This window comes from Antedon bifida, chromosome 9 (genome assembly GCF_963402885.1).
Source record: "Antedon bifida chromosome 9, ecAntBifi1.1, whole genome shotgun sequence".
NCBI lineage: Eukaryota > Metazoa > Echinodermata > Crinoidea > Comatulida > Antedonidae > Antedon > Antedon bifida.
The window spans coordinates 11,753,431-11,778,402 of record NC_136234.1 but is presented as its reverse complement, the minus strand read 5'-3'; the positions used below and the strand labels follow the sequence as shown (position 1 = coordinate 11,778,402).

Below are 24,972 nucleotides of genomic sequence, written 5' to 3'. Positions count from 1 at the left end.
CTTGTGTTACTATTTGTCATTTGTCATGTTGCCCAATCTTACACTGATTTAGTTCCAATGTTTCCTAACATCTTCAACTTTAAATAAACTCTATTAGTACCTCCCTGCTTCCCTCTATTATTAATAACCCCACACTCTCTATTAGTAACCTATCTTATTAGTAACCCAGTCTAAATAGTATTAAAACCACAAGTTACTATTCTTTGATTGTGTTTTACTTTACTTTGATTGGGTTATTAGAGTACTCTTAAAATATAATTTTATTGGCTTTTTTCCTTAGCCATTTTGAAATTTGTCCTCCACTTTTAAACACATAATTAAACACTTTAGATTAATGATGATGATGAACATACGAATGCCATTAATAATCTATAGGCATAAACACAATGATAACATTGCCTAATCCCTAATCACTTTAGTGTATGCTCTGAAGTAAAATTGATTTGATTACACTCTGCCCTATCTTGATAATAATATACAGTACATACACTTCAACTTTGATCTTTTTACGGAAATTCCCTTTAGATTTAACTTGTTTGTTTGTATCTCTTTCGTTAATTGCTTAAATGCAGTATGCAACATCGAGTGAAAAATATTCATCTAAGATTACGCAAATTTACGCAGTTGCATTGAAATAAAATATCTTTTTTGATATTTTTTTGATACTGTATTTAGTTTTGATAAGTAAATATGAATAATATATTATGAACACGGTCTGAATTCTCAAAATTAGGACATTTCTGTTGAACTCTAAACATGAGGCTATCGTAAGGAAGAATACTGTAAAACATACTTTTTTTAAAGTATCTTGGCACTATTTGAATCAAGAATGATGAATAAAAAATAGTATGTGTAGCATTTGGCGATTCTACACCAGGGAATAGTGAAATTATCACTGAAAATCCCTGGCTACACTAGCAAAAATTTTCCCTGTAGCACCCTCTGTACGATTGTTTTTTTATAGTGTCATCTATTGTTTTTCCTAATTGTCATAAAATCTCCACAATTTCATTATTCCAATCTGGGACCTCATAAGTGTGCCTATGATTTTAATAAGAGATTTGAATTGTAAAAATGATCTTGTTAGGTGTACTACAAATAATCTCTTGACTGAATGGGAGCAAATCCTATTTTAGTGTGATTTGTATTGTTTGTTGTGTAAGGAATTTTTATTCTGAAATAAAGTGATCAATCAACAATCAATCATAATTCTGCAAAAACATGAAATAAAAAGTTTCTGGTCAGTCTAATTATTAATTAGACAACTCTGTGTAAGTTTGTTTTTAGCAAGTTCACAAACTTTCTGAAGTTTACTACATTTCATTAGGTTGAAGCTGCGATTTTTAATAACTTTACTGCTAAAATATTTATTTTACACTTTTAGTAACATTAACTTTATTATTATCACTACTGAACTTGTACTTATTTTATTTCTTGTCAACAAAAAAGGTTTCTTGTAAATCAATTGTCAGAGAGATAGATATGGAATAATTGTAGGAATATCAGACTACAGTAGCATGTGAAAGTTCAAGTCTGCATTGCTTGTATTATGCAAAAAGCTTTACTTCCATTGCCTCGTCCTTCAGATGGAACGTAAAGGCATGGTCTTGTGTATTGTTCATGTGCACAAAAGAACAAATATCTGTCATCCGTTTTTACCTTTCCTATCAAAAAAATATATTTTTAAATAAATTTATATGTTTGGATTGTGTTATTACAACTTGTAATACAGTATATTAAATGATGCACATAATTTTACAGCAATGAATGATGTGACCCGATCTCTGAAGACAGTTGTATCAGAAAAGAGGTTGATATATTTTCAATCAGCTTTTTTGTGATGTCTTTAAATATATTAGCTGTCATTATTGTAAGCTTACAAAGTGGTGCCTGGGCATTTAATGACATGACATAGTTTATATTGCCATTCTACATGCATCTACAATTAAAATTAGCTGTGTAGATTTCAAACATACAACCTCTTTTATTCTTAAGGACCATCCATGTCAAAATCATTATTCTGTAGGAACTATACCTTTTCTTTATTTGAAATTATTTAGCAAGCTATTTTTTAATCATGAAACACTTTTTATTACAAATGACTGCTAAACTTCTCTACATTGAAACAATCTATATCATATTTGTTATAGCAGAAAAGAAAATGTAGTACCTGCAGTAGAATAATCTAGACATGATTTCTTAATACAAACATGCATCGAAATTGTGTTTTCCATACAATTAATTTTGGATCAACTTCATTTGATCGCAGATGCTCTGACTTAAATCCTTTTTATAGTGTTTTGTCACTACATTAGTTTTTTTCCATTAATATTTCAATATCTCCATATCCTCCTTTAGAGGTTCTGAATTTTGAAAGACCGACTGCATGTATCTGCCTGTCAAGAATTTAGTGGTGGATGGAGGTTGGACAAATCACCTACATGTGTTCAATATTTCCACCCAGCTCCTGACTTGAGAAACTTCTGTCTACTTGAAAGTATTATTTTGTGCCACCCTTCTTAACTTTTGACTCCTAAAGTTAAGAAGACCTAAGTAGGTCTGTTTTTGTGCCATGGAAGAACTCGGGTCTGTTCTGTACCATGGAAGAACTCGGGTCTGTTCTGTACCATGGAAGAACTCGTGTCTGTTCTGTACCATGGAAAAACTCGGGTCTGTTCTGTACCATGGAAGAACTCTGGTCTGTTTTTGTACCATGGAAGAACTCGGGTCTGATTTGTACCATTGAAGGACTCGGCTCTGCTTTTTACCATGGCAGAACTGAGGTCTGTTTTGTACCATGGAAGAACGTAGGTCTGTATGTATTATGAAAGAACTCTGGTCGGTTTTGTACCAGTTCTGTTTGAATCAGGTTTGGCTAACATAGCCGAGCAAAAAATAATTGTACTATCAAAAAAGTTGTTATGTAATGTGCAATAAAACAACTTTTTGATTTAACGATGTGCCAAGTGACTGCACCTATTGAGCATGTTGTGTTTCTGCCATAACGCAGAATGATTTTTGACATGACAGCTGCGTAGTATAGTGGCACAATGATAATGTAAAAGAACATAGTTATCGGAATGAATAAAGTGGTTGCCCTTTACCAGACTTAACTGGAATTCTGCAGTCTACTATAAAATTGTGTTCATTAATTTATAAAGTGTTCTCTTTTATATATGTACAGTATGCATTTATCTTATATTTTTTGATTGAAACATATGGATTTTAATTTCAATTTTGCTTTTATTTAGCACATCAATTGCCGAAATGATGTTAAATATCTGCCAAAATTTCATTGGTCATAAAGATCTCCTATGTGGGTTTTCTGCGTTCCTACCTTCTGGTCATTCCATCTCGGTCCAGAACAATGATGCACATCAAGTACGTGTACAACTACCTCAATCTACAATTAATATGACACTAGAAAGATTGAAGGAACATGTTGACGCCACCCGGGTAAGTTACTACTTTCTGATATGCTGCATACAAAACGAATCATATAATACTATAAAGAGTTATATAGCGCTATATTATCTGAAAGTGAAAAATATTACTGTAGTACCCACTGCCCTTGAGTTAAGTTTGAAAGCTCAAAATTAATATATGAATTTTCCCAAGCAATCACATTGCATCGACTATACCTGAGTTTTTTTGGAATGAAAGTGTTTAATTAATCAAGTCTGTCCAGTGCTAATGTGATCTCACTAGTCGATACAAAACCATAACTATAGTTGTTATGAACATGTACTTAATTTTGTTTGTGGCGTGTGCCATTTGTTTTTGTTTCTGCCAGTTTTCTATGTGACCTTAGAGTAACATATTTTTCCCAAACAAGAGTTTAAAGGCAAATTCTGTATTCATCCTGCATGGGGCAATTTCACATATATTTCTCTTTTATGAGAGTTCTACATGCAGGTGGGAGAGATTTTATATGATTGTGTTGTTTTCTGGATCCTTCAAAAAGTTTTCCCATCAAAATCTACATTATATTCTTGAATATATAACAAAAGAACCAATAGAAATAATCATTTTAGAATATTATGCATACAAATGAGTTTTCCATCTATTACAGTATTCATTTTAAGAGCACAAAAGCAAGAACTATACTACTCAGCATGTTTTATAAGTTTTTAAACTATATGAATTAAATATAGTGTACTGAATATAGTTGTCCATTAAAACTTCTTCTACAAACAATAGTCCAAACTTATTGTTTATGTCCATCCCCTGTAATTTTCTACCACTTTGATGTGGTTGAGTTGAGACTAACTTGTTGATGTTGTTATTGATTTAGTTCTGTTCTCACTTTCAGAAAGGTGAACTGTATTTTGGGAAATTTAAAATTTTTCACGTAGCATCTCATTGAGATTGTAAACCAGTATAAATTTAACTTGCATTTCAAAACAGTTTATGTCCATCCCCTAAACCGTTTATGTCCATCCCCTAAACCGTTTATGTCCATCCCCTAAACCGTTTATGTCCATCCCCTAAACCGTTTATGACCATCCCCTAAACTGTTTATGTCCATCCCCTAAACCATTTATGGCCATCCCCTAAACCGTTTATGTCCATCCCCTAAACCGTTTATGTCCATCCCCTAAACCGTTTATGTCCATCCCCTAAACCGTTTATGTCCATCCCCTAAACCGTTTATGTCCATCCCCTAAACCGTTTATGTCCATCCCCTAAACCGTTTATGTCCATCCCCTAAACCGTTTATGTCCATCCCCTAAACCGTTTATGTCCATCCCCTAAATCGTTTATGTCCATCCCCTAAACTGTTTATGTCCATCCCCTAAACCATTCTACTTTTCTACCACAGTTCTGCTCTGACTTTCTCATAGGTAAACTGTAGGGAAATTTAAACTTTTAAGATCTAAAAGCTTTGACCTTTTATTATATCTTTCTATTTATATCATACTTTTTTAATGGGCTATACTTTGTGGCATTTTCACATGATCTTTTTTTTTTATTTTTAGAGGGTTTTAGACCTTTCATAATAATAATGATGACAATACCTTGTTTTTTATCTATTAAGGTAATTATGGACCCTATTGTGAGTCAACCAGATCAGTTTTTTATCAATCTATCTGGTGACCTTCCTAGATATGATGTTACAATAACCTCACTATAATTTCATATTCAGAAAAGTTCTTACAAAAGAAACACGCTCAGTTTCATCATGATGTTGTTCGATTTATATGGTGGTATTGGGGTGTTGCCAATGCTGATGTTTCTAGCAATGGGCAAGTTCTTGGAGTGTTTTGAATGAAGAAATAAGACTTCTGTTTTACCAGGGTTAAAATAGAGCAAATTTTTAGTTAGCCAATCCTGAACATAAACAACACAAGCTTTGATAACCGACTTTGCCTCCTTAAACTCTGCTGGATTGAAGCTGATGTACAGTTGTGTATCATCTGCGTACACATGATATTGGACACAATGTCTCCTAATGATATCACTCCTAATGATATCAATCAAGACAAGTTCCAGGATTGGAAAAATTAGACTTGGATTGTAGAGGCCTTCAGTTCTACCATATCACCAAAGCAAGCTGAATCATAAGACAAAGATTAACACCAGTGCCAAGATTAGACAAATCTGATATGGATGTGTTCAATTCAATTTTGGAAAAATCTGAAATGAATATGAAATTCCATTTAAATGTTCATTCAAATGTAAAATATGTACAAACAATCTAAAAATAACAAATTTACATACAGCATAGAAGACTCCTGCATCAAGTATCACCTCAGTAAACCTGACATATTTATATGAATATGTATGAGAAAGCTTCTTTAATACTATAGGGCAAATTTAATACTTCAACTGAAATTGTAATTTATTCCTCTAATGCCACATACTGTAAATTCAAAGAAACACAGTAATGAGCAGTATAAATTCATTTAATCTTTTTTGGGTGATGCTAAAAACTTTTTAAATTCAAACATTATTTCATTGAATAATACACGTCCGCAATAACTTCTATATAGAAAAACTTCATTCTTCAACACAAGTTTGATGCTCACCCAATGTCATTTTATAATGGTGGTTTATACATTATTTGTAGGAAATATTTGTTATCAAAACAATGACATATTATGCAAATTTTGTTCTTGTTTTGTACATGAAATGTCATTCCACTTGGCAGACTAATATTTTAAAAAGCATCTAAAGATGATTTTAACATTTTCATTACATCTTCAAATCCATTGCTTATTGAATAGTGAGTCACCAAGACATAAATGTACATTTATCTATATAGCAAATTAGAATATCGATATAAAAAATAGAACAGTTAAATAACTACATACTGTAGTATGCCTTCCTAGGTTTATATTTCAGAAGACAGAATTAATTACCATCTATTCATTTCATAGCTAAATTTAGTAAATTTCTATCATAATTATTTACTGATACTGCCTGTAGTTTTCTCGTAAGCTTTTAATGATTAAAATTCATGCAAGTTTTTAAATCGGTGTTGTCATACTGACAACCACAAAGCAAGGCTCCGTTGGCGATTAAGAGTGATAAACAAACGACTAACAGATCGTATGAGGAGGATGAGATAAAAACGTAGGTTGTTTAAGTACTGTATGTTATTGATTGATATGTTGGACTTTCAATAGATAGGCAACATTACAGGTTCTATATATACAATCCAGGTACTTACACTCTCAGTGATAAAGAATATTTCTTTATTTTGTGTAATAACATTTAATAAATTTTCCCCAGGCCTAGGTTTTCTTTCAACAATTCAGCTTTTAATAAATTGTTTTTTATAACTATGTATAACACATTTTCATTGACAAATTAAATATCATAGCCTTACTATTCTTCTAAAAAAAATTCTATAAATATCACATCTATTTTGTTTGTATGTAATGTAACAATAATTGTTACATTAAAAAAAGGATCGGTCGATTTTTCTTTTTGTTTTTTCCTTTTTTAAAGCTGATTTTGTGTTACTTAGCAAAAATCTATAATTTAAACAAAATTTAGGGTACATGCTATATGAAATTCAATTATGTATGAAATTACATTAAACAAATGTAATGCTCAATTAGCCTGACCCTAGATTTGATAAAATATTTTTTTTCATCCAACATTATTATTATTGAAAAATGTATTTGTCTTTTTGCACATGTGGCCAAGGATTACCAATAGTGAATTAATCACTGTCCTATCAGATAGGTGGTAGTCTATTTTATGAACCAGTTCACCGGTGTAATCCCCTACCTGGGTTCTTTAAAATGTACACAAGCAAACAGGTTATAGTTTTTATCTGAGAAAACTTTTGTTCCACTACCAGAACTAGGAGCGAGTCGCCATCGAACCCTTGCTGATATTGTTGGCTCTTTAGGTACAGAAAACGGCACCACTGGCTTAACCACTTGGCCATTTGACTCGAATTATAAACAAACATAAATTCTTTTCGGCCTTATTTTTAGAATGGTTATAAATGCTAAACTACATTCATTTGCTTACCATGATTTCAGCATTGATCCAGAATCAATCTGAAACACTTTATTGATAACATCTCGTTGAGTTTTACAACATCAAAAAGCAGCGCTAGCAGTGAAAATGCTAGCATTAACAATTCTTTGGCAGTATAAATTTACAAAATCGCTAAAATAGAGCATTAAACAAATTCTTTTTCAATTCGAATAGCTTTTTAGAAGTCATAAATATTGAATGTTCACATTAGTTCCTCTTTAAAGAGAACGCCATTGATGCATTAATTTAAATATTTGAAATGAATCATTTAAAGAGAATTTATTTGATTTAAAGAATAAGAGGAAGACAAAAGAAAAGATGAAATCACTAAATACAATAACACAGCAACCTAGACGAGAATGGCAAGACAGAAGAAAATGGAAAAATTTAGGAGGAGGGCTTCACCCAAAACAATGGATCAACAGAGCCTGATGAATAATTTAATGATTTCATTTTAGTTTTTGTGATTTACGAGTTTTACGAGACAACAAGACATGAATAAAACATTTTTGTTACATTAATTTTCCTATTAAATGTATTATTTGATCAATAATATTAGATGTACTTCTGACTGCACTATCTTCCTTTGTATGCCTGACAAGGTACTGTATATTGATTCATCCAATTTGTTACAATGTATGTCCTTTGGCAATTGTATTACACAAACAACAAGTAAAAAAAATATTCTAATAAGTTATCTAAAATTACAAAAATAGAAAAGTTCAAGGAAAGTTTAGAAATCATTGTGAAAAGCTAACTAGCGTAATTTGCTTATTAGACCCTACACTGATTTTCCATTGTTTTCTTTACTCCTCAAAATCTAATCTGTCATATACCTTATAGCTATATAATAGTTGATACATTTTGTTAATTGTCAATTCTTAGATAGAAGAATAGAATTGTAGGTAGATCAAGCAAATTAATTGAGTGATTTTGTAAGCAATTGACTCCGAATGAAAGTCTTTCTGAATTAAAAATTTGGTCAAGACAGGAGTGTACACAGATGAAAGATTTGACTATATAAAAAGCTATCTAAGTGAGATGAGCTCAGTCAAATGGTTCTCAAAAGTACTACCAACTACTTTGTTTATCATCAATTCATTTAACTTGTTATGCTAATGGGTATGTTTGAATCACCTGTAAGGATCTCTCAAACATGTATACAGCTACATATACATTGTTGTATAGGTTTCTAATGTCAATTACACATAGTTGCGTGTGGTATACTACACAGCTGAACAGATGTCTGCTGTTGCCAGACAGCTGACAGCACCATTCAACAACAATGAGCTTCATATTTTCTAGTGTCAATTATCAACAATTGCAATGATTTTGATACTAGTTGAGTGCAAATAATGTCGATAATTGTCACCATATTAGCTGAGATATATGGGTTAGCCAAGCAACATAATAGCTACAAAACCTTACAGCAGGTGGCAGACAGCAAAGAGTAGTATGTTAAATTATGTCAGCTAGAAAAAGGCTACTTATGGGGCTTGCTAGAAAGTTTCTCTGGCTGGGAGAGTCACATGGCCGCAAACCAAAGTCATAATGTTGGCACAAGTTCAAGTCTCTCCTAAAATAGATGATCAAGTCTTCTCAGATATTGACTTAAAATGGAGGTCTAGGAAGGGTAGGCATATTATGGCTTGTGTGCGCATCGTTCATGATGTTTAAGGGGTTATGAGGGCTTGCTGTTTATCAGGTTCACCTGCACCAAATCCCAGTATGAAAATAATGTATTCATTTATAAAGCACAAATTCCATTAACATTATTACGTACCCCAGCTATTTTGATCAAATATGTAAAATATACTTCATAATGTTTTAGCCAGTAATCAGTGCAAAGTTTTGTCTTTGACCTATAAACAGGTACCCATTTGTACACCTGGGTGGATAAAAGCAAATGTTAGTAAAGTGTCTTGCCTTGTTTGAGGTGATACTGTATATGGATTATCACACCAAGAACCCATATCCTTAAGCTTGGTTCCAGCAGCACCATATTACATATTAACGCAGCATTTTGTATTGCGTAAATCACAAGTGGCAACTGATGATGCAACAGTGCTGCAAATGTTGCTACCGGAAATCAATTCATGGCAATGCAATGCAAGAACATAGGAGAAACATAGTGCAACTTGTAGTCAAGACAATACAATGCAAGAACATAGGAGAAACATAGTGCAACTTGTAGTCAAGGCAATGCAATGCAAGAACATAGGAGAAACATTGTGCAACTTGTAGTCAAGGCAATGCAATGCAAGACCATAGGAGAAACATTGTGCAACTTGTAGTCAAGGCAATGCAATGCAAGAACATAGGAGAAACATAGTGCAACTTGTAGTCAAGGCAATGCAATGCAAGAACATAGGAGAAACATAGTGCAACTTGTAGTCAAGGCAATGCAATGCAAGAACCTAGGAGAAACATAGTGCAACTTGTAGTCAAGGCAATGCAATGCAAGAACATAGGAGAAACATTGTGCAACTTGTAGTCAAGGCAATGCAATGCAAGACCATAGGAGAAACATTGTGCAACTTGTAGTCAAGGCAATGCAATGCAAGAACATAGGAGAAACATTGTGCAACTTGTAGTCAAGGCAATGCAATGCAAGAACATAGGAGAAACATAGTGCAACTTGTAGTCAAGGCAATGCAATGCAAGAACATAGGAGAAACATTGTGCAACTTGTAGTCAAGGCAATGCAATGCAAGAACATAGGAGAAACATAGTGCAACAAGTACGCGGGATGAACCAGATCAAAGTTTATAGCAACTAATATTGACATGCAACTAAGCATCTTTGAACACAATTATTGGAAGGGCATTTTCTTGTGTTGCGTTGAAGTGTATGCTGGCCAGCTCATCCACCAAAGAGAGATTTGGCAGGAAGTCATGTGACAGATGGCATGGCAGAATGAGTTGACTTGGTCAAGGGGCATACATGTCGTCATCCATTATTGCTCAGGAGATCTATATTCCTATATTATAAACTGTTGGTTAAATATCAAAATCTGCTCTGTAACGCCTGCTACATTCAGCAATCATAGTAAAACAATTGTAAACGTTGAAAATATGTGGACAAGATACTTTTGCAGGATTTATTCTGTAAATACGCTAATTTTGCGACTTTTTCTTAAAAAAATATTACCACAATATCACCTTCTGTGTGAAGGAGTTTAATCCAGCTAGACTTTATCGCATTATTGCCACAGCAGTTTCTGTGTAGAAATGACTTAACCTCTCCACAGCCGTGAATCTTTCGTTTCTGCATTTTCAGTTGTAACTGTGCAGGCTATACTTGGCATTGGTAAACACAAATAAAATTGTTTCATTTGATATAATTGGTAACTACGATGGAGAAATGAAGATAATTGTAATCCTAATTTGTAATACTATTATTTTTACAGCATAGTGAAAATGAAGTCTTTAATCATCACCTAATTAGCTGAGATATAAATATTTGATTTGAAGCTTCTCACTATTGTGAATTGACCTTTTCAGTAAAAAGTAGTTTCTCTCTGTGTAAGAATTGCTACAGTTACTATTATATCGTGCTAGAGCAAATTCATTTTGGCTTAGTGGCAGTGTTCATTTTCATTAAGGTGTATTATAGTATTGTAATGTTTGCAGTTATTTTTGGGGGGTCAAAGTTCAGTTGAGTTTGAGACATGCAAAAATATACATACGTTTAAAATGATGCAAACCTTTATACTTTTGAAATATTATATTTTTATTTGCGTCTGCTTGTCTGTTTATCAACATTCATTTTTACAATGTATCATGCGACTTTGCAGCTATAGAACCTCAATCAGTAATTCTTATATTTGTTTCTGAACGTACACAGAATGACTTTGTGATTAAACAGCATTGTTGCTTAGTAAATCAAGAAACAAGGGGCTTCATTAAAAAAAATAAGAAATAATATCGGGTAATTATATAAATGAATACAATATATTGTGCTTATTGCTTATACCTGTATCTTTCTTTACTCTACAGCATAGACATCAACATGAAACATTTTTTAAATTTGTACTTAATTGACAAACTAAAGTATGGGATCAAAATAATAAGAATCTATGAGTCGATGAGCTTATTAGTAAATGATGTATGGTATAGTGTATTATTACGTATCTACTAACTCTAGCTCAAACAATGATAATAAATCAACGTTTAATAAAACCCCACGAGGAAAGTAGTTTGAGGAAAAAGACCGAATACAATATTAATTTACTTAGAGATGCTGTTTCGTATACTCCCTAATGTCTTTCTGCTTTCAGTATGTTCAGAATGGATCTCACTGTGTGTGCAATATTCGACAGCATTATTAAGTATTAATCAACTTTAGCTACAATGGGATATTAAGGTGCACAGGCTTAATACAGTTTGAAGAGATGCTGGTTTCTATGGGATTTATTCCCTGATTAATGCCTACAGTGATATATAGATTTGCAATTTGGCTGTTTACCATTTTTGACTTGAGATCTTCCTAAAATGTTTACAATATCTTTGCCACACTGCAAAGCATCATTAACAAAAGCAAAACCAATTTTATGCAAGAAGAAAGAAAAAAAGATTTATTTTTTATGCAGAATCTAGCCAACAAATAAGAAAAGTGTTTATATTGTTTGAAGGTTTGCATGTCAAAATCAAATGCTGATATAAAGTTTGCGGTACACCACGTACATATAGTTCTGAAAAGAACTCCCTTACAAAAAAGTTCTATAGAATTCTATAGAGTTCTATAGAACATTTTATAGAGCTCTATGGTATTCTATAGAAGTACAAAATTTCTATAGAAACATATTTCAAATTCTATAGAATTTATTTTGTGTCTATAGAATGTTTCTTTTTTTCTATAGAACCTATAATTTTATAGAATTTCTATAGAATTTATTTATGAATTTATATATGTGATTAATACATTGTCTCACCATTATTGAAAGATCATGGAATGAAGTGGATTGATAATTACATTTTTATTTTGCCAATAACAATTTTTTTTTTCATCGCTTACAAAAAATTATATGATAAGCAATTTTGCATGTAAAAGAATAGGATTTTTCTTTACCAGTTTATAGATTGTTGAAAATCAAATTAAAATCTGGACAAAATACAGAAAAACAATATAACACTTTTCTGTAGAAACTCTATGAAATCTCTATAGAATTTTGATAGAGATTTTATTCAATCATTCTATAGAAAATCTATAAACAAATTCTATAGAATATTTGATATAAATTCTATTTATTTGATTTGACAAAATTTGAACAAATTTGTAAGGGATATTAACATGAACCAATTATCATTGTGTACTTGAATTATATCAACTTTTGCTTACTGTATATCATCAATTATTATAATTTTTATTGCTTAATGGGGGTTACATTTTGATTTTGCCAATAGCAATACAATAATACCTTTTACAATTTTGCATGTAAAGGAATATGATTTTTCTTTATAGACTGTTGAAAATCTAATTAACTTGGACAAAATATAGACAAACAATACAACGCTTTTCTATATAAACTCTATGAAATCTCTATAGAATTTTAATAGAGATTTTATAGAATCATTCTATAGAAATTCTATAGAATAGTTGATATAAATTCTATAAAAATATTTTTATTTAATTCTATAGAACACATTTGTAATATTAACATGAACTAATTATCAATACTGTGTATTTGAATTATATCAACTTTTGCTTACTGTATATCATCAACTATTATCATTTTTCATTGTTTAATTAATGGGAGTCGTTAATTAACACCTCCCTGGTTTTAACAAACACTACTCCAAGCCATAATGGATTGGTCCGTGCATGCAGTGCCTCATGGGATAGCTTGGTGCAACTGCAAGAAGAAAATCGGCGGGAGGATTTTAATTGTGTAGCAGCCAAGCAAGCTAGCCTCTAATTTTATTTGAAGAAAGATGAATACTTTGAATCATGTACAGTCTTAGCCAAAGGTTGGTTAATTAGTATTGTATTATTAACCTAGCTTACACATACCATATATGAGTTACATAATATAAGAATCTATGCTTTTTGGCCTAAATAGTAGTAGGCCTATGAGAATCAGGCCAACAAGCCAGCTAAAGTAAGGCCTACTACTACTAGGCCTACATATGGTGACTTGGGATTGGTTAGGGAAGCTAGGCCTAGCTAATTAAGAATTTAATTCGTTTTGTGCCTTCAAAAGAAAAGACCTACTTCATTGCTTAAATAAAAACAACAAGTTTTAAGCCTATATCATGATAATAAACAATTCTGTCCTTATTCTATTGTTTTATAGATCTCGCCATCTCGTTACCAGATTATACTGTAAAGCTGTTTTTTTGCTGCGACAGTCATTGGCCAACAAAGTAAAAGAGATGAAAAAAACACAGAAGGTTAGCGCACAGGAGCCACAGCAAAAAGAAGATACTGAATAGTTTTTATGTTTTGTATATTTTGTTGCACCTTGTTATTAATTCTTTTATTCATTACTCCAACTCATAACTGACCGGTAAAGTGTATGCTGATGTGTAATTATTAGTTTTATATTTTTAATTCTAAATTAGTTATTTAATTTATCCAAAACCTTGATCTTTTTACAGTGATATTATCCCTATTTCCCACAAGGTACAACCAAAACAATCCAGAATATATATATAAAAGACACCGAACCAACTACTAGTTATTCAACTGCAAAAACAATATTTAATAGTGTATAATAGTATATTTTTATGTGTATGTGTATATGTGTAATTTCGTTTTTATATTGTTATCCTAAATATTTTATTGATATTTCAATAAATTGCAGTACGCACTGAAACAGATGAAAAATTGACTTTAGATTTTATTACAGTACTCTTTTCGCCTATGCCTAACAAACGATTTGCTGTCGCATGAAAGAAGGTCTAATAGCGGACTTGTATTTATTTCAAGCTGAAGATCTCAACCACCCATAGAAAATAAACATTGTTTGGCTACTCATTTTCTATAGAAAGTTGTTGGGTTTCTATAGAAAAGTGAAACTTTTTCATAAAAGTTCTATAGAAAATGTTATAGAATTTGTATACAGCTCTATATAATTTCTATGGAGCTTTATATAATTTCTATAAAGTTTCTATAGACCTATTATAGTTTTTACAGAGTTTCTATAGAATTTCTTTAGAGTCTCCATAGAATTTCTATAGAGCTTTATATAATTTCTATAGAGTTTCTATAGACCTATTATAATTTTTACAGAGTTTCTATAGAATCTCTATAGAGTTTCCAAAGAATTTCTATAGAATTTCTATAGTTTCCATAGAATTTTTATAGAGTTTCCATAGAATTTTTATAGAGTTTCCGTAGAATTTTTATAGAGTTTTCGTAGAATTTTTATAGAGTTTCCATAGAAATTCTATAGAATTTTTATAGAGTTTCCATAGAATTTTTATAGAGTTTCCATAGAATTTTTATAGAGTTTCCATAGAAATTCTATAGAATTTTTATAGAGTTTCCATAGAATTTTTATAGAGTTTCCATAGAATTTTTATAGAGTTTCCATAGAATTTTTATAGAGTTTCCATAGAATTTTTATAGAGTTTCCATAGAGTTTTCATAGAATTTTCATAGAGTTTCCATAGAAATATCTATAGAATTTCCATAGAGTTTTCATAGAGTTTCCATAGAATTTCTATAGATTGTTTCTATAAAAAACTTTATAGAAAATCTATAGAAAATTCTATAGATCTTCTATAGAATTTTTTTTTATAGAATTCTATAGAACATTTTTGTAAGGGCTGTTGAGTTTCTCGACGTTTCGATCAATGTACTTTAATCGTTCTCAGTGAGTTCCTCCACATTTTGCACATTTTGATCAATATACGATCTTTTTTTACCAAGTTTAAACCACAGATGGATAAGTGGTCACAGATTGAGGCAATCTGGACCAGGATCCCAATTCTAGACCACTTTTTATTGTTTTACTAATTTTAAGCCATATGTAAAAACTACAAGACAGATCTTTATCAGGATTCTTGATCCTTTTTCTCTTTTTACTCCTGGCGGAGGTTGCAACTCTCTGATAGCTCTTGTTTATTAAGTGTACTTAGGTTTGTACTCAAATACTCAAACAATGTTTAAAACTAAAAGATTGGATTAAACCATATTTCTACAATTTAAAAAATGATAATAAGTTGTTGCTGTTCACATAGCTTTTAATTATAGTTTTTATCCTTATAAAAATCATTATAATGAATTCTAAATATAGAATTCTAGAAGACATTGTTCACAATGGCCATACATACCTTATTAAATTTGCATTGTATTGTAATTTGAATAACCATGAAGGTTCTTCCATGGAATAACACATCAGTTCTATCATTGGTAAACATTTTCTTTTCATTAAATTATTGTCAAGGTATTAAAAGCACTGATACAACAGAGTTTACACAAGGTAATCAAACAGCTGCTGAGGCAGTATCTTTGTTTTATAGTTGTTTTTGGAATGTTAAGAACAAATCAACAATGAAATGAATGATATACTGTATGGCAGCAAAGTTCAAAACATTTTTAATTTATTTAATTTGCAGTGTCATAACTCACAGAGAAACTTACTTGTTTATAATTCACTATTTTATCTATGATTTTAACTGTTGTATTATTACATTACTGTTTACAGTTTTAATAAATCTGGCATTTAGACTACGATCACCAAAAGACAATCTATGTAGGCCTAGAACTAGGAAGTTCAAATTTGTTGTAAATAGCATTTGTATGTATAATTTAAATGTCCGACGATACCTCTATACTGTATTTAAAATTGTTTTAATCATTTTTAATTGTTTGAACAGTAGTTTAACATTTGCCTATGGCGTTTTTAGAATTTGATGTATTTTTCTTTGTAGTTTTATTGTCTTAATTATGCCAAGCAAAGTGAATTTTAAGGACCAACACAATTTCTAATACAATACAATTGCCTTGGGTTTTATTTGTCTTTATTTTCATGTTTTGGGGGAACATTGCATCTCAGGGAATAATTTTGCCAGTGGCAAAGGAAAAAGCTATAGAATTTTATAGCAAAACATTCAACACAAAAAAGTATGTTCTAGACAAAATTGATTAGCAATTGCTAAACAAAATGTTAAAATTTAAAAATAATCTTTAATTAAAATAGTTCAATAAGCCTAAATTTATATAAAAATAATATGTTTAAATATTCAGGGTTTTGTGAAGGTGATAATATACAGTATATTTTTATATCTGGTAACTTTTAATTTAATTTTCTGTTATAAACAAACTCTGTATAATATTACCAATTATATTTAGAATCATAAACTTTATGTTTTTCTTAAGTAATAATTGGTATGATCATGGAGGTAAGGTATAATTGTGGTGTGTTTTGTTTTTCTTGAAATTCCAGAGATCATTAATCAATTAATGAAATTGTAAATGGCACATTCTATGAATACCATCTTCTCAGCAAGCTGACACCATCAATTACCTCATCAGATACAAGATCTTCTTATCACCTATAATTTAATTTAAAGTATGCTAACCAAGATATTTTTTCTGCATGGCCTTCAGAAGCCCTTAGAAAAGGGGGTAAATTTCTGCTTTGTGCAATTATTGCTTTAATAACATCAAAATAGAGGTGGTCTTGAAGTTAACCCAATGTTGAATCTTAAAGGCCTGGTACGGGCAAAAAATTACTATTGATCATACATTATAATAATTATCGATCTCTAACTTCCCCTATGTTTCATAGTTTTTGGAATTTTATTTGTGTTACATGAGCTTGTTGAAAATAAGCACTTTCTTATCAGTGGGGAGATAGTTTAAATTACAAAGTAAAATCCCTAGTCTTGTGTCCACAAATGTTGTAAATAGAGACATTTTTAAGCAATTAGAAAAAATAAACATTGTGTTAAAACATGTTTAGTTGAAAATGCATCTCTCTGCTCCTCAAATAAAATATCAACATATATATCAATGAAGTTACCAAGATTATGGAACTAACTTTAACTTTTAAAGAACTGTTATATTGTTTTGTTACTAAAATTTCCAGAAAGATAATCAGTTAAATGCTGCCAAGTAAATTGCCCAGAAAACTACTTTTAACCAATTACTTACTTGCTATAGAAAATACAGTACATCATACTGTATGAGCACTTACTATTAAGGCCAATTTACACAATGTGAAGTGTAAGCAGAAAATAAAAATATAGGATCTATGTTATTTCTTATTTCCATTTACACAAAACGTGGAGTGGACGGGCATAGAATTGGGTTCAGGATAGATACCTATTCTATTTGGAACACAAATTTGACTTTATTAAATCATTATTACAACACACGAGATATTCTAAATAATTATATTCTTCAAAAAAATTCTTCAAAACATTTACTTTAATACTAAAAATATGAAATGAATGACATAGTAGTTTAAAAGGACATTGGCAACCATAATAAATTCAATTAAAAAACACATTAAAAAGATTCATTCGGTTGGTATTCCAAATAAAATATAATAGTTAATTATATCTCAATCGTTATTTACTATTACTATTACGGTTGAGATAGAATTAACTATTTATTATTTTAATTAAAAAAACATCTTCTGAAATGCAACATATGATTACGATTAGCCTGTTAATTAAGATTTTTGATGTCTGTTTTTTTTATCTTTATATGTTGGGGGGTGGGGAGGCTCCTATGGAAACAAGCCCTAGAGATTATAGGGTTATCATCTTTCTCTCATTTTGTCATTTGTATGTATTTGTATTTTTGTATTTTGATGATTAAGCAACAAATAAAAAACAAACAAACAAGACACTTAAGCTAAACGGTTTTTCACTTACCCATTACCACTTGTCTGTGTAAATTGACCTAAAAGGAAAACCTTACTGTGAAAGGAATAAAGTGCAGTATATTTTAACAGTGCAGTGCAGTATATGTTTCACCATATCTATTCAATATTTATGCAGAATACATCATGCGCAATGCTTTGGATGGTTTTGTTGGACAAATATCTATTGGAGGCTGACCAATCACCAATTTGAGATATATGCTGATGACACAACTATCCTTGCAAGATCAGCACCAGGATCTGATAGAAGAAAATTCAGTGAAGAATATGGACTGTTCCGTAATGTTAAAATAACAAACGTGATGGTGTGGGCAAAAAGAAATGACCAACAAGTTCCAGCCTACAGCGGGAATATAGAGGTTATCGATCACTTCAACTTCCTACAGTAGGCTCAATGGTTGTGGAGGGAGGCGGTTCTGAGACGTGGTCATGCGGAGCAGCAGATAGAAAAAAGAGGTTGCAACATTTGAGATGTGGTGCTGGCAGAAGGTGTTGAGAATATCTTGGAAGGAGCATAAGACCAATGAATTTGTCAAGTCTCTAACTGGAACAATGTCACTTTGTGCCAGCAGATGAATAAGAACAAACTTCAATACCTTGGGCACATAGCGAGAAGAGAGGATAAAAACATAGAGAAGATTATTATGCAAAGTTACTCAGAAGGCAATCGAAAGCAACAGATGGGATAAAGAACATCACTAAGATGGATATGTGCACAGCGTACCACTGTGTCCAGGAGCGGCATTGTTGTAGCAACATCATCAAGAGGGTCACAAAGGGTCAGTCATGACCTATAGGATGACGACGACGATATGTTTCAACACTACAACCTTTCAACCCCTATGCAGCAAGGACACCTCTATTTAGGGGACACTTTGTTGGTTCCCCAAGTTGTCATCTCAACTCCATTCTTTTCATTGGTTATTTTGTGTGATCTATTCACTTTGTATGCTGTAAACAAATCAATAGACATACTGCAGCCATGAAGTGTTAAAAGAAATAAAATGCCAAATCAGCCAAAGCAATAATTTTTCAATAATATTAATGTTTTTTTTTTTACTTTTTCATCAAACTTTTTGTGATGTTGAGAGTCTAATGAATAAACTGCATTAAATCCTGAAAGTCGTAAATTCTAATTACTGTAATTTTGATAAAATACTTTATTGTAATAAACGAGAAACAAATAAGTCTGTGTCTTTCACCTATCTGTACAAATTTCCCTAGTGATTCTTCGAGCAACAACAAAAAAGCATGTTATTGGCATCTAATCCACACATACTCTGTGGAAATCAAAATTGGAAAATGTACTCAGCCAAATTACTTCTTCAGACCGTAAAATTTATTAAAATATGTATGATTTTTAGAATGCTTATTGCTATCTTATATTCATTGCAACTATTTTTTTTTTTAAACAACTCTGATTTACCTTTATTAGTTCATACTGTTATAAACTCGAAAAGATCAGTCAGTTAGGAATCATTTGAACTCTGAAATTCTTTCATCAACTTTTCGGTTTATACTGTATCATAATTTTTATCCTACGAGTTGTGTCGTAAACCTATGATCTGAGTATGTGTGGACCCTGAATTTAATGGCAAGTTGAGCAAACTTTAAAACCACACTAGTTTTTTTCCTGAATGTGTATTTTGACAAATAAATCTGACAAAAATCTGATTTTTTTTTGTCCATGTTCTGTAAAGTATAGGATTTTTAGAAAGTTTATGGTTCTTTAAAGGTTACTTCAATTATGTATTTTTATGCAAGTAATAAAACAGTTGCAAACTTGTGCCCAAAGCCTGGCTCTAGTCATCAATTGTACAAATTGGTGGTCTAGGTATGAGTACCAGAACAGTGCTCTGGAGGTTGTGGGTTTGTGTTGCACAATGTACACATAAATATATACTTGATTTCCAATCAGTTCTAACATGACCAAATTAATTATTGTTGCTGAAAACCCATCTCTTTCGCATAGCATATGGAATGATGTAATTTCCACATTGTTTTGACTTGTAGTCTTGGCGCTTTAGAGAAAAAAGCGCTATACAAAGAGAATTATTAATATTAATTAGTTATACTGTAAAACATCAAAAAGAAGCCCACTCTTTGGTTTGCAAAAGTAATCTTGGAAAGAACCCATCTCGAAATCAAAGACCACTGGGTTTCTTTTCGAGATAGTATGGGTTTCTTTTCGAGAAAGATTTTATTGAACTTCAAATAAATAGAAATGTGTATGATCCAGTTATTTATATCAATATATTAATGATCAACCCTAAGCAATCAAGCCTCATTTATTTTCCATTTTGTATCTTCTTCTTGTCTGTTTTGTTGGAAAATATGTAAACTTGACCAGGAATGTCTAAATAATCATATTATTGTAGTAGCAATTCACAATTTACACCATTCACTTTGCAAAGAAGCCCATCTCGAAAAGATGCCCATATCAAAAGGAAACCTACCCAAGAGTCTTTAAAAAAAAGAGGTTTTTACGGTATTAGTAATTGTACAGTAATTGTTTTATAGTGTACCAGACCAGAAGGTGCAGAAGGCCATGTACGCAGCTTAAGTACAGGTAGTGTTTCCATAGCAACAATGACTCCTCAAATGGAAGAGCTTATAGAACTTCTAGAAACCACAGTTGGAGATGATAACTGAATAAATCACCAACTATGAGGTAGTGCTACTTTGCTTTATATTCAGTTTTTATGTATTGTCCCCAAAACATGAAAAATCAAAATCAGACTTATTATTTATTCACTTCCATAAAAAAAAAAAAGATGCTTTTTAAAAGAAAATAGGTTGGTTGTTAGTATCATATTGATGTATGATATGGTAGGATTCCGTAAATGGTATAAAATTCTCTTGCATTTATTATTCCATTTTCGTATTTTAAAAGTTTAAAATGGGAAACTATTTTTTTTTAAATAAGATGAAGCATAAAACCTTTTAAGCAATTAAACTAAACACTCATCCCATCTGAAATTAATTATCTACTGTACAATACTAGTAGTTTGAAACAGTACATCATAATTATAGTAGATAAATATAAATTGTTCTATTTTATAAAGAGTCATATCATAAGTAGAACTAAAAGCTATTCCCCTCCAATTATGTAAAAAGCTCATGTATTAAAACTGAATTGATTTTGTTACTCAGCAAATGAGAACTTCTTCATCATCATTATAAATTAACCAAAGCAACCAAAATGTATCTGCTATTAGTTATAACTTTCCTAAGGCCATAAGAAATAGATTAAATGTTTCTTTCAAAATTGAAGTTCATCTTGCGTCTTTGTTTTCATTCTTTTCTATTCGTATATTTTCACAAAACATGACTTGATGTGATGTTAATCGAAAAATATTATAGGTCTAACACGCTTAGCTTTGTTGCTACATACTTATGTCCTAATAACGACCTTGAGTTGTGATGAAAGATGAAAATTATAACCATAATTCTGGACCAAAAAACTTTATTGAACGAAAGCTCTGACTATTTTTTTTAAAACTATATGTGACAAAAAAATGTGAATGTGTCCATATTTGGTATGATGCTGCCATATCACTACTATATTTGGGCATATCACTACCATATTTAGGTACATTACACTTTTTTTGTCAAACTAGTTTGATAGTGTACAGTGCTTAAGTACTGCAAAATTCGTCTTATAAACATGTTATATTCTTCTCAAATAACATAACAGTTACTTTAAATACTACATATACCAATTAAATATTTCACCCATTGCATGCAAATTTGGTATAATTAAATTTGGTATAAATTTTTAAAAAAAGAAAAAAGAATTAAATTTTAATTTGACTTGTTTTATAGAATTCCAGCCTATTTTACAGTACCTCTTGTTTCATTCCAGAGATTTCCAGTTTTAGGCTACCCGTGGTTAGATGGCTACCATAGTGTGGATGGAGTTTTTTATCAGTACACCAACTTTGCCAACACAATCTTAATACCACGTTTTAATGTTGTTGGATAGATAAAGATAAAGTCCAAACAGATGACGTCATGATTAGTAAGACTCATGACCACAACGACAACAACAATTGTGATGACAACAATTTTATTGTTTTTATAGATACATGAATGCATATTGCATTTTTAAAATAATATTTTCATTCAAGACAACAGAAATGGCTATCCTATAATTCTAGGTTGAAAACGTTTTTGATTTTGTTTGTTTTCTGTATGAAAAATACATATTTTTCTACTTATCAAGTCAATCGTTATCGTCCTAGTATAAATTGGCCTTAAAATAGAATACATAAGACTTGATGAAAGATGAAAAAAGCAGGGCCATGTTGAATAGGCTATTTAATCTGATTGTCTTTCTCCTAATGTAACAGTTAATGGGTTCTATAATAAGGAGCTTTCGCTTTTTACGACACCCAGGATCAACATTATCGTAATATGCAAATAATTCTTAGAAAATTATACCCAGCTAGAAAATAAATCTTCTCCTAGAGCACACAAGTGAATGAAATTCACTGAGTCTACAGTTCAAAGTCCTTTATCTGAGAAGACTTCTATCACTAGAATCATAAAGCGAGTCAGTAGTGATTATGGCTCTCCTGTCTATTAGGCCTTACCAATCAGCCATTTACATTACTCGTAGAATAATGACTGAACCTCAGGGGCTGTGGCAGATCCAGGATTTTTTAAACGGGAACTCTAACATATGATATTAATAGTCCGTCAAAAATAGATATCAAACAGTAATTCATTTCAGCTGTCAAAAGTGAGGATTGCATGCCCTTAGCGCCCACCTCTAGATCCGGCCAAAAATCGTGACTACAATGCTAAATTGAGTCGTGGACTAAAATTCCTTGCTTGCTTATTGAAATTTTATTAAAATTCATTCTAAGGATTAAAATGATAACTTTAGTACACACATTATTTTAATGCTCAGAAAAGTGTTTGTTGCATAAATGCTTATGTCTTCTTTATACTGGGTGACCTCTTCAGAACAAGACTTTTCTCCCAGATGGCCCAGTACCGAACCATAATCAGCATACATACTAACAGCTTTATGTCCATCCCGAAGGGCGAGGAAATGACGGTTAAGTATCTTAATAATGTAGTAATAGAGTTGTTTTGTGTGCTATAGGTATTTAACAATAAAATGTCTTTCATAGGGATTGATTGTTTTCCGTTGGGCAGTGAAGAAGGTATAAATGTCAAACATAACTTGATGATGATAAGAAGAGATTGACATTACTGATTGTAAAAGACAGTCAATTAAAATGAACTACTTATACATATACACTGTATACTGGATTGTATACATCAGCAATTATCCTTCGTACTTTTTCAATTTGTTATTCAAATTAAAATAATACTGAATTTTCTAATTATATTCAGAATTTCTTTTGTTGCAAAACCCACCTTCACAGCGCTTTTAATTCCCTTGTCCTGAACATAACCTAGGTCTGCGATTCTCTCTATGGAAAGAAATAGGTACATATTATACATATTTATTAACTAAAAATGTTTTTAAATGGGTTATTAATGGCCCAATGCTAATGAAGGTGAAGAAATTGGGGTTTTTTCAAGTATTTTTTTTAACTGAGATAAAAAAACATTTTAGCAACATCTGTCTATATAATGTGCAAAGAGTTTGTAGTATTGATTAAGATAGACACAATACATGGCATTCCTAGAAGAACCCTTCCTTTGGAACACCCCTATTAAGGCAAACAATGCTGTCCCCTTAGCAGGGGATTCCACTGCACTAACAGATGATATAAAACAATATTTTAATTATTACAGTAGAACCTCTGTTAAAGGGACATCTTTGGGACCCAACAAAGTGTCCCCTTAATAGTAGTGTCCCCTGAATTGGGTTGGGTTAGTGTTAAAAGCATTTCCCTCTCATAATAATTGTATTAGGACAAAACAAAAACATTCTAGGATATTTGGCAGGTAGGGATATAAGAACAAAATGCCTATAAAAAATCAACAAACTTGTTTTCTAAATCTCATTCATGGTTGGTGGGGTTATTGCCAAATGATTTAAAAATGTTAAATTAAGTCAATTATGTCTGTATTTATTTTTCTTTATCTGGCCTATGATTGCATACTTGTGGATCTATTGTCAAATGTTTGAGGATTTAAAAATAAATATTATCAACTACTGTATATGTATGTTTCATATAAGCCATGTAATTTACTCATTATCATGTCTGCACTGTAAATCATCAGACTAAATGTGGTTGAAGGATGTGGGTTATTGTCAAATTAATGTTTTAGGATTTAAAGACTGACATCTTTAATTAATAAATTTTTATATTTGTATTAAATACATAATGATTTATATGAAAATGTATCAATAGTATTTGTTTAAATTGTGTGTACTTAGGCCTGATAATAAATATTTAAGCTTAATGTTAAGTATCTAACATTGTGAGGTCATTCTTGAAATACTCATGTAATAATGATAATGTATCGTGTGATTAATGTTTAATGTTAAAGATCGTTGCTTTATATTGAGACCTGGATTTCGACACTGCATAACCCCTATTAAAATCGTTATTTATTCTAAAATCAATAATGTAGTCATGTGTTATTATGTTGTAGATAACATTACAGAATGTTGGCTCTGAAGTGCTATTACTCATTGATATAGATTA

At 31.3% G+C, this 24,972-nt stretch overlaps 1 protein-coding gene across 1 annotated transcript in view; it reads left to right on the top strand.

The window, feature by feature from the left end:
- The window catches only part of LOC144852727 (uncharacterized), a 46,445-nt gene extending 21,473 nt beyond the window's left edge, over positions 1–24,972 (top strand). Inside the window, exons 7-9 of the mRNA XM_078710686.1 lie at positions 3,252–3,456; positions 20,858–21,008; positions 22,203–24,972. Coding sequence (XP_078566812.1) covers positions 3,252–3,456; positions 20,858–20,989 — 337 coding nt within the window. The 3' untranslated portion in view covers positions 20,990–21,008; positions 22,203–24,972. The remainder of the gene's footprint in view (positions 1–3,251; positions 3,457–20,857; positions 21,009–22,202) is intronic.